This window comes from Anneissia japonica, unplaced genomic scaffold, assembly GCF_011630105.1.
Source record: "Anneissia japonica isolate Jap-2015-1 unplaced genomic scaffold, ASM1163010v1 scaffold287750_len332794_cov232, whole genome shotgun sequence".
Taxonomy (NCBI): Eukaryota; Metazoa; Echinodermata; class Crinoidea; order Comatulida; family Comatulidae; genus Anneissia; species Anneissia japonica.
This window is the reverse complement of record NW_022723669.1, coordinates 307573-319394: the sequence shown is the minus strand read 5'-3', so window position 1 is coordinate 319394 and position 11822 is coordinate 307573. Positions and strand designations below refer to the sequence as shown.

The 11822-nt window shown below is 35.7% G+C and overlaps 1 protein-coding gene across 1 annotated transcript in view; it reads right to left on the bottom strand.

Annotated features, from left to right (window-relative positions):
- LOC117112322 (flocculation protein FLO9-like) overlaps nucleotides 1-7712 on the bottom strand; it is a gene marked incomplete at its 3' end in the record, with an annotated part of 22288 nt that extends 14576 nt beyond the window's left edge. Inside the window, exon 1 of the mRNA XM_033255389.1 lies at nucleotides 7481-7712. Coding sequence (XP_033111280.1) covers nucleotides 7481-7516 — 36 coding nt within the window. The remainder of the gene's footprint in view (nucleotides 1-7480) is intronic.
- Nucleotides 7713-11822: the final 4110 nt, after the last annotated feature.

Below are 11822 nucleotides of genomic sequence, written 5' to 3'. Positions count from 1 at the left end.
TCTTGGGAAAATCATGGCGCCACCCCTGACCCTGTCTCTTATACACATCTAGATGTGTATAAGAGACAGTCATAATATTTTGGAATAAAGTGTGAGACGATATTGCACATAGAGTACTGTAGGTGACCAGGGCAAATGCAGGGAGAGTACAGTTGGAAACGTAGAGAATTACAGAGTAGCAAAAGTCTCACAAACAAGATTCTCCCCAGACACCCATCCTGCTCCAATGGAGTGTAATTTGCTTAAGACTCAAATGCTGGTACAGGTAGTTAAAAAAAGGCTATCCCCTCATTCTTCAGTTGGCGGGCCTTTTATTTAAGCCACCCTACAATAGGCCTACTGTCTAAAAAGCTCCTCCACTTCTAATGACTGTATTGCTTAAAACGATACCAGTAAGAATTTACTTGACACAGGGGTGGCGCCAGTGGGGGACCGGGGACCACAATTTGTCGGGGAGAAAATAAAATATGTATTTTCTACACATTATTAGTAGACTCTAAAATCGATTAATAAGCTTTTGAAACCCCTAGCTGTACCACTTTCCAGATAGTTTGAGCGACGCCCGACCACGCCCGACCACACCCACTTCACTCTCGACGTCACATCGGCCTCCCAGTCAGGGACCTCGAACCCCCCCGTTGGGAAAATCATGGCGCCACCCCTGACCTTTGACATCTTCACAGACTCTGGGTCTCTGACATCTTTATTAAAATCCAACACACAATGCGCCCGATGGTCGTCGGCCGATTTTATTCCACGAAGAATAATATTTAAAGAAAATTCACCCAATCAATTCTCGACAATCAGCAGATTTAATTTAAATTTAATTAGCGCTTTGATCATTTTTGGAAAAGCGCCTATAGACAATGCTTATAATATGTATATGCAGCATTTTTTTAAATCAAAATAATACTGTACAGTTTCAGCATGTGACAAAGCTGATGGATTTTGTTTTCATAAATCTCTGTTAACTTGAGCGTTTAAGTGTAATTTCACTGTTCCCTGGTTTAAGCACAAGTGATTACATTCTCGTATAATTCCAATTTGTCTATTATTATCACGTTGTTATTCCGTTCCTTAGGCTACAGTAGGACGTGACAGAGCTGCATTTTAAATTGAAAAAAATTACGCATTAAAGGGATAACAGTGCCGATTTTTTGGTTAGAATATGCATACTATTATTATAATAATTATAATTAACATTGCCACAACATTGCCACCACCACAACCTCCGACCTGTCATTATTTATAGATTCATCATTTTCATCGTCTTCATCATCATAATCATTATCATCACCATCATAAAGCATTATCATCATCATCATCATCATCATCTTTGATCATCTTTTCCATCATGATGATGATCATCATCAATATAACCCAGTGTCGTAACGATGAGCCATGGGGTCCGGTACATGTCGAAAATTGTTTGGAGCCCATGTCAATGGAGCATTCTCGTCCACACACTAGCCACAAGGAGGTGGATTGTCATGGAAATTCCTTCTGAAACATGTATTAACATTAGGCCTAAGGAAGGCAGCCTTTTAAAGGCAGAGTCTTGCCAAATTTTATATTTTAATTATTATTATAATGTATATTTTGTTACTATTGTATTAAAAAATATTATCGGCTACAGGTCATCAACGTTTTTCCACAAGTACCTGTTGAATACAGATGAGTACAGTACGGTATTGCGTGTGTATGCTACACTGTAATTTGCGTACATTGTATAGTACATCTTAACAAATCAATCAATAATCAAAGATTCGTTATCCGTGTACTGTATGTACAGTATTACTCCAACCGTGTAAAAAAGAAGTGTAACACAAATATTTATTTGCTTCTTTTTATGCCTACGCCTTCAAATTTATAAGCATAAGACCTCTGACGTTTGGATTACTTTTTCTTAAGGTCGTCTGAAAAATCCTAACGATGAACTTGATCGATTACGTCGATAAAATGACACAAGTGTATTTGGATTAAAACTTATTTATCGGCCGTTTACTAGAATCGGCACAATGAGGTCGAGATATACGGCTCCTGAAATTCCAGTTACATGCACAATTTTGTCTGTTTTGAAACTTTTAAGGATTCGATTTACTTAAAAGAAATGCTTGATTGGCAGACTCGTCAAGCGAGAACACACAGTATGTTATTCGAGGCCAATATTACAATTAGGCCTACGTCTAATAATATTAATATATAGGCCTATAATGTAATATACAGTAGGCCTATAATATCAATGTATACTACAGTATGTTTATTATTTGTAATGTATTCAACAAGTGTAATTCATTTTATGAATTGCTTTAATTTTAATGGAGAATTCTCAAGTCAGCTTGGCTGTTAGCGCCCCCACCCCCCCCCCAAAATGGTGAATAGATAAAGAACGAAAAAAGAAGAACAGAAATCACGAAAAAGAAAATCTGAAGAAGTAAAAGGAAAATAGGCCCGAATAAAAATAAACGCGAGCGCACCATTCTCTTTCATCAGGCGAATCATGTGTGTATTGTGCTTATTCTAAGTTTAGTTTATACGGTAGGAGCAGCCTCATAGATAGTCTAAGCAGCCTCCTTGATAGGAGCAAAGGTCCCAGTATCACGGACATAAATCACTAACCTAGCATCGAACACATGACTACCATATTAGCAGTATTCATCTAACAGTGGTTCACAACCAGGGGTCCATGGACCCTTTTTGGGTACGCGGAATATAATTGGGGGTCCGCCAAATCAAAGGTGTCCGCAGGGTGTCCGCGATAAATGTGGGGTTTCGCAAAAATGTTGGCGGTCCGCTAGATTATTAGAACAACTTTTTCATGATTCCATTATTTTTTCTTGTCTTAGTGTGATCGTGCCTTGACAATAATCAAACACCTTTGACAGGCATGACTTCGTTCACTATAAATTGCTTTAATTGACATTATATTTTAATTCCAATATTTTATTGTTGATCTGATAGAATTTTTTAAATTAATTTTGTTTGTATTCTCTGTGAGATGTTTAGTTAAGAGAGCCACTTGATATAGGCAATCCTCAGGTAATCTTGTTTCCATGTTTTCTCTTGTATTGCTTTTACATACTGATTAAAAAAATCAGGAGGAGCCCTAATTTTGACAAACTTAAAAGAAATGGGAGATAACAGAATATTACATTCACATTTTAAGTCTAACAGTGCCATTTCAGACCACCTACAGTACAAGTGTCATAAACATAAAAATGTCCTACCTCAGCCCAACCAGGGTGGCGCTGAGATACAGTAGCGTAAATCCCCTATTCTGTAAAATTTACAGTCTAAACCCCCCTCCTCATGTCTATGTCGATTTCCAAGATCCAAAATGTCGTAATAATCTACATCCATAATCTTAATGGCGGAATATCAACCATGAGTCACCCTAAATTTTACACATTAAAAATTAAATGGGGGATGGAGAAAAAAATTACCTTACTTTTGAGTCTGACATTGCCATTTCAGGCCATCTAGAAGTGACATACTGCAGACAAAAAATGTTGTACCTCAGCCCTAACCATGGTGGGGCTGAGGTGTTTTCTATTTCGAATTCCAGGATTCGCACTGTTTGATGATAAACTTGCGAATCATCTTCTATCTGTAGGCCTAATCTTATTGTTGGGATATGGACAATGAGTAGGTCTATGTACATGGGGGGGGGGGTCTGTAAAGAGTTTGGCATGTCCAGAGGGGTTCGCGAACGCAAAAAGTTTGGGAACCACTGATCTGAATCACCTGATGATCATCTAATGATATCATGATGAAATGAGTTGAGGAGAACGATGATCAGTAGGCCTATGAGGAGGAGGAGAGGATGGTGACGATGCATGATGATAGTACGCCAATATGTAGCAGCATAATCAGACCATTGACAAGCAAATTGAATAAGTAACTGAGGGCCTACAGTATCGCTTTATATTTCCTGGGTGGAGACAAGGCAGATACAGTAACTCAAGCAAACTGTCATACTCGAACCCAGATCACATCAATTGAAAGTCCTCCCACCCAAGCTTTGCCACTTCTTCGTTTGCCTTTTCACTTGAGAACATTTCTCCAGCATACTGTACAGTCATTTTGAATCGTTTGCAGGTCAGGAGCGCTTCGTGATATCCCCCCTGCCACAGGAAAAATATTTATTATATGGCTGTTGTAGGCGCATAACCGAAGGTTGTCTTCATCATGGAGGGATGATGAAGCCCCAGCCCTATTCTTTACACCATTGTCTGTTGTAGCAATGGAATAGGCCTATATAGGTTTTGAATATTAAAGTTTGATGATGCATACTTGAAAGATACCGTATACTACTACTGTATACCGTATACTATACCATCCAGGAATTCAAAACTGCAATTTAACTGTGCTCATTAAAAAAGTAATCAAATCAATGCCGTAGCCAGGATTTTCAAACAGTGTGGGACAATATCAGGGTGGACCCACGCGTAAATTCAAATAATGTGGACACATTTTCCTCCCATTTTACGCAAAAACATGAATATGACCCATTTTCTTAAAAACTGACCCATTTACACAAAATATCAAAAATCTGGACCCATTTTCTTAAAAATCAACCCATTTTACAAAAAAATATGAGAAATTTTGACCCATTTTTAAAATGTAGAACCATTCTTAAAGTGGACCCAATAGAAAAAGTGTGGGACTGTCCCAACTGTCCCAATAACTGGCTACGGCATTGAATCAAATATAACCTTTCATAAGCAACAGAACGAATAACGATTCAGGGAATCATTGTAAGATACAGTATTCGAAAACAATTAAAATTATATTACATAACATCCGTTAATTGGTGAGGATGATCATTTCTTATTCTAATACCAGTTTATGAGGACTGTTAAATAAAGTACCTTCTTAAATTTTCAAGTAAGATTTTTTTAATTATCTATCTCATGCTCCGTTGGGATACTGTTACATGCTCTGCTTATCCATGGAAGCAATTGGATAGTGTACATGACCTTAAACAGTTCCATTTCCTTTCATGTATATTTGGCATTTGTAGGCAAATCAAAATTATATAAAAATATAGGCCAGAATTATATCAGCCACGAAGATTGCATTAAACGCACAATAGATATAATATTTAATATTGAAAAAAAAATTAATAATACAAGAAATTTAAAGGTCCAATCGAAAAATAAAAATAAGAAAAGACGCAATGAAATTATTCTGCAGTTCATACTGGACAATTTATGTTGAATATCGAATCTTAAATTTTAAGATTGTATTTTTGTACATTTGTCAATAACAGTATAGGCCTAATACTAATAACTGATTTTAGTATTATTTTCGTAATGAACAGGATATACAGGAAGACTACAATTAAACACCTAATCAACCTTAATCAAATAAAGACTCGTAATCTATTTTGTTGTGGGTGGCAAGGTTTGTGAAGGTGTTTTAAGAAACTAATGGGGTAACCTTTGTACATCAATTTTCTAGGACCATTGCTTATAGAAATTCACCTGTAAATCTATTTCCTCGTGTGTGGACCAAACTCCCTGCTGATGTGAGGAACTCAATAGTACTAAAATCTCTTACCAACTCTCTCATGGACATTCATAACTATTTTTCTGACAAAGATTTCTAAATTCTTCTTTTTACTGACTTTATATATTTATTAATTATTGTATCTACATTGTTGAAATTTATTTAATTAGTATACCATTAAGTTTATATGAACCTTTTTTCCCTTTTTTTTTCTTCATTAATACTAAACTTATCTGTACTAAGATAATTTCGGTAATTTTCTCCTTATATAAATTATATATCAGTTATTACATACTAAGTAAGAGCAATTTTGCTTAAGACCATAATTTTTGTTGTACTGCACATTTTGTAAATGTGTATTGGTCGAATAAATAAATGAAATGAATGAAATGATATTGTAGCTTATAGTAGGCCTACTTATAGGACTTATGCACGAACATTGATTAAAAACGTACAAAGGTGTGGATTTGCTAGGCCTATTCTAATTATAGAAAAAAAGTTGATCACAAGTTGGAGGGAAAGGTTAAAATATTGGCTACAGTCAAATTACATTTTGTTTCGGGGATAAATCGTTAAATAGCTTTCTTTTTACGATCATCCCTGTTCATTCACTAAAACCGCAGCGTGAAGTATTTCATACCCTCCCACACAGTCAACTGCGCATGCGTTCATAACTTTTATTGGCATCCAGGTAGAACTCCTGTAGAACTATGGACAGCCCACACCGTTAAGCCTGCCACGCTCGAATGAACACATAGTGCCATCTTCATTGTGAGAACTGGGACGAAATAAATTAAAGGGTCGCTCTGGTTTCATTAAGATAATTAACACCCGGTGGTGGATGCTTCCTATTTAATCAAAGACATAGGCCTATTAAAAATTGCTACCGCCCGAACAAGGTACATAGGTCTTGTAAAACGGTTGTTACATAAAATACTTTGATCTCCGACATGAGCCACCAAAACATTGACCATCGGTTTATTCATAAACCCTCCCTCTCCTATGGTTGACATATCTTATGCTAATATATTGCTAGAATTGCTATCTTATGCTAATATATTGCTAGAATTTGGTTCTGTTTGTGGAGCATCGGTAAGAATTTAAACTTTGAAACCATGGAGAATTTTATACCTCCATGTTTAAACCATGTTTAAATTAAACCAACCGAATAGTGATTTATCTTGTGTTCTTGAGCAACAAAATATGTTTTCTTTCTCTGCCCAAGGTTTCATTTACCTTCCCTTACTTTACCGTACAGGGTGGAAAATTGATGAGACCTACACTACATGTATCATAACATTTGGAACGATTGAACCAACGGCCACTTACCACTAAATCAAAAGAACTAGTTACACATATAATTCCAATTAAATTTTACTGGTTATTAAATTTTACGAGAAAAAAAATTAAATATTTTAAATTTTATTTATTTCATTATTTCAAATCCATGAATTTCAAACTCAGTCATTCATTGATCCGGAATTAGAAGCTAAGTACCCAATAAACAGCAATACACAAGTAATACACCATTGAGATAATCATCTAGATCATAAACAACTTGACAGATGATGTTTTTTCTGTTTTCTTTAAAGATTGTTTAGGCATTTCCACCATCTAAACATTTATCTGAATGTTGTATATTAGTAGTTTATAGAGTAAACGTCACTCGTTCAATGGCAGATAGCGCCAGACAACTTCTGTAGCCGGAAGAGAATTTTAATTAATCATGGAGGAATAAGTTTTATGAAGAGCTATAATATAACCACATACAATACTATTATTACAGTAACACCCCTATTTAATTGACACTCCTATTAAAGTGTCCCCTTGGACTTGGTGTTTCCCGAGGAGCTGAGCGTAGCGTAACAAGATGATTCTTTTTTTTTTCTGGCCGTAGCAAGTGGATGTATTTAAGTGTCTTAAATAAGAGGTTCTACTGTTAAAACATACAAAAAGTTTTAAAACATACCTTCATACTGGAACTATTCCTCTCGAAAAATTTCATTTCAATAATAAATCCAAGAAACTAATTTCAATCAATGATTATATTTGTATAAATTATTAGTCCTTTCCGGAAATAATTTCCATCTCAAAAACTGTAGATACAAAGATAAACAGTACTAGAGATGCTAAACTATCTCCCAAACTAACTATTCCCTACACGGGATAGAGACTCAGTTCTGATTCGTCGTTAATGAACCCGTGAGTTCGATTGAGTGCTGAACAACGGGAGATTTAGTCTGCTTAAACCACTAAAACTTTGGTGTGACGTGATTGTCATGCGCATTAGTTGGCTATTGAAGGACCGTGGACGGATATAATAACTTACACTCATTAATTGCAAAACCCCTCACTTGTTGGTGATTTATATTTATACTACACTTTTTCCAATATCTAATATGATAGTACTGTATATATCAATTATCAGTTGTTAAAATTACTTTTCAGCTGTATTTCAACACTCCATTCAAAAAAATTATCGCAAATGTCAGAGATCAAGCCTGTACTTGTTGGAATACCTAGTATAATGACAATGGAATATCCATAGTTCTTATAATTTTCAAGCAAAATGGGTATTGAATAAATTTATCATAGATTCAATCAACTACTAACAAATAGGCCTAGGTTTTTTAAATAATAATACTGGGGTTATAACTTAACAACAGATATAATGAAAATAGTTGGAATTATGTTGAGCTCACTCAAGTGTTGTAATATCCCATTGTACTAAGCATTGTTCCATTTTATAAATCGTGGGAATCTTTTAAAGAATAAACGGCGAGGGTTCAGATGGACAGACCTATCGTTCGTTAAAATGTAACGAATTGTATATTTTACGTAGATGGGCAAATCTAGATTCATGCCACGTTCGTAGACGCCTGTACGTGCGCATGTGTGAACTTTATTCACGCGTATGAACGTGAATAGACCTTTCCAGAGTGTCAATCAAACAACTGACAACTGACCAATTAGAACAGCGCTAGAAATGCACGCGCGTCTTACAAACACACGTGTTGTCCCACAAACGCACGTGTTCGCGTATGTTTTAACACTGCCGTCTTGTGGGACCTTAGCAACAATATCCAAGGGGCGGAGCTTAGAGGAAAGGTCCATTGCCTATTGGTCCACATAGCCTACGCCTTCAGACGTATTTTACGCTACCAACAGTTGTTTCGTTCAATTTCGTTTATTTATTAGTCCAAAATACAACCAAAAAAAAATGGTCGGGGGAAGCTTAAACAAATCAATCACTATAACTCTTCAAGTCAGCTGCCCCCTAAAAATACATTTTAATAAATATATACTAAATTTTCAAATACAATCACAAATGACAGTTAAAAAATCAATAAAGTATCAAAGTACATAATAAATTGCTCTAGTATTTGTTTATAATCGATTTTGAAATGCAATTTGTGTAGTCTATGTCATGCATTCTCGTCTATAGGCTATTGACAACACTAATTTCAAAGAATTTCATCTGGATAAGTATAGTAGGAAAATAAGTTCAACAAACAGTTATTTTTCTACAATAGCACTACCATGCACTACACTACTACTACAACCACCACCACCACCACCTGTATTTCTAAATATACCGTAAAACATTTACCATGGAGGTATAAATCTATTTTTATACCTCCATGCACAGATAGATGGTCTAAACCACTTATAGATGACCGGAAATGGCAATCTCAGACAAATTTCAATATACAGTAATTTTCTTCTTTCACAATTTTTCTTATAATTTTGAAAAAAAAAAAAAACTATGGGGAAGGGGTTTGTTGCCCTTCCCCAGACCTTGAATCCGCCACTGGAGACAATTGATAAAGACATAGAATTACGCAAACATTCTGTGGCGGGAGATAGGTTAGTTTTCCGGGAAATGTTTTGCTTGTTCGCGAATCGCGTGGGTACAGAAGAACGTTTTGATTTAAGGGGGATTCCCGCCACAGTGTCACAGATAAAAAACTATGAAAAAAGTAGCTGTGATTGACAGTTTCATATAACAGCTTAAAGTTTTATGATTGACAGTTTCGAAGAAAAAAATGTTGCTTGAAAAAGGGGGGAGATTGTCAAAAAAACAAAACAAAACAAAACAAAACAAAAGAGAGAGGATGAGGCTCCCGGAGGCCCTTTTTTATTCGACCACAACGGTATTCATTGTTTTAAATATTTGTGCCCTATGGAAAAGGTAAACTAATTCACAGTAATATATCGGCCTATTACAGTATGTCTACGACCTTTTGTTGTATGTAGGGCTTTTGCTGTATGAGTAAGATTCACACAGCTGTCCTACCATCTCACCTGGACGAATATGGAGGATGGAACTGAGATTGCATTTTTAATACTCCGTCACTTATTGGTGACCTACTGCTAACGGAGAAATTTTTTACATTAAATGCATGGAATACGGTTTTTAAAAGTTAGTAAAGGCAGACCATATGGTTAAGATAACGTTTTAATGGTCACATCTGCCTTTCATAAAATACGGCTATAAATGTAAAGATGAAAAACTCACGGGAAATGCGCTCGCTCGCTTTTGTCGTAAAGCCTACGTGTGCGCATTTAGATACTGACACCTGGTAACCGACGCGTGTGTGCAGGTCAACACGAACACATTATCTAAAAAAATTAATTGTTTGCTAACTTGTTGAAAATAATGCGTTTGATCCCTGAAATGTTCCGCGAAATTCTGACCCATGTCACACACCAAGCAATCAATTAATCAATCAAGCTTCTACTTTAGACGTTTGATTTTATCGCAACGTACCGTAACGGCAAAAATGCAAAATAAAGTGGGACCACCTAAGTTATTGTGAAACATAATTAGATAATCTCTACCTTATTTCATATTAAGTCCAAGAGAAGGCCTACCTTGCAAAATGAATATTTTCTTTTTATCGTGCGTACATCAAATCTATTGAATATTACGTGGATTTATTTTAATTCACAGAGGTTTTCCTCCCTAATTTAAATGTCTAAAGCTTATTGTAACATTGGAGGTGGGGACCATGGGACACTTGGCAGGGTAACATGCCATGTGTTAACTCTATTGGTTTGTGGCCGATATTTCGGTAGGGAATAAAGAAGACACAATTGGTGTAATGGTACAGGGAAGTCACATCGACGACACAATTGAATCGAATATATAAATAGACTCATATAATATGAGACATACATATGCTTCTTTTCTTTAGGATTTAGCATTAAATCGCTTCGACGCTGCTTCCCGCAGATGAGTCCTTAACTGGATGAAACGAAGTATCTAGGCCAGCTAAGACAGTCAAATGATATTTTTACTTTAAGTTTAATTTTAACTTAACTACTCTGTTTTAAAGTACACATAGGGCCTAAAGCAACACTTATTCGAATGTCTTAACAAAAATAGAATGGTTCATGACACATTATATGTGTCAATCATTTAACTTAAACGTGGGCCCATGTGAGATTTTTGGAAGCAATAAAGGCGTAAAACCTTAGATTTTTTTCTACCCCAACCTTGTAAATTGTTTAACTGCTAAAACACTGAAACAATTAGCAAAACATAAGGGTATTTATGCTAGACCTATAAGAAATAAAGACGGAAAAGCACTAGACTGGTCCCTCTCACATCCATGAACCGCATCATCATACCCACATGTCTCTTTGTGTATAGATTCCTTTAGAAACCATTGCCTTGGACAGAAAGTTATTGACACAAAATGTTTTTCCACACAAAACGTGACCAATTACAAACCTGTTATCTTCCCTACTTTGTTATATTAAGAACCACAACGTCTTCCTTATTCACAGAAAACATGGCTGCTCACATCCTTTAATTTATTTTTATTATTTTTTTTAATATTTATAAAAGCGCCGTTTTCAAATCACGTAGGCAAGGCTGGTTCATAGGAAATTGGGGTAAGCTGAGCCAGCAGGTAAGTTAAGGGCCCTTCACGATTACAGTATTTGCATGTAAGTATTTAAAGCACCTATACTATTAGCACTGGTTAAGACCTTAACTGTATCTCCACTTAGGCCAAATACCCATTTGCTCTGGCTAAGTAATTTACCATTCACAATTTACAACAGTTTAGAATGGTGATTCTATAGACTGGTTAGTTAAACGAAATACAGTACACTTTTTTTAAAAATAAGAACACATTTTATAAGAACACTAGTTGAGGCTGAAATTGCTTAAAAATTGGAACAAAATAAGAACAAAAATTGAGGCTGAGATAAAATGTCAAATGAGATTTTTATTTTTTTTTAAATAGAAAAAACCAACAAATGTTATCTGTACATTAATGTGTAGTACCAGTAGGTGTGAC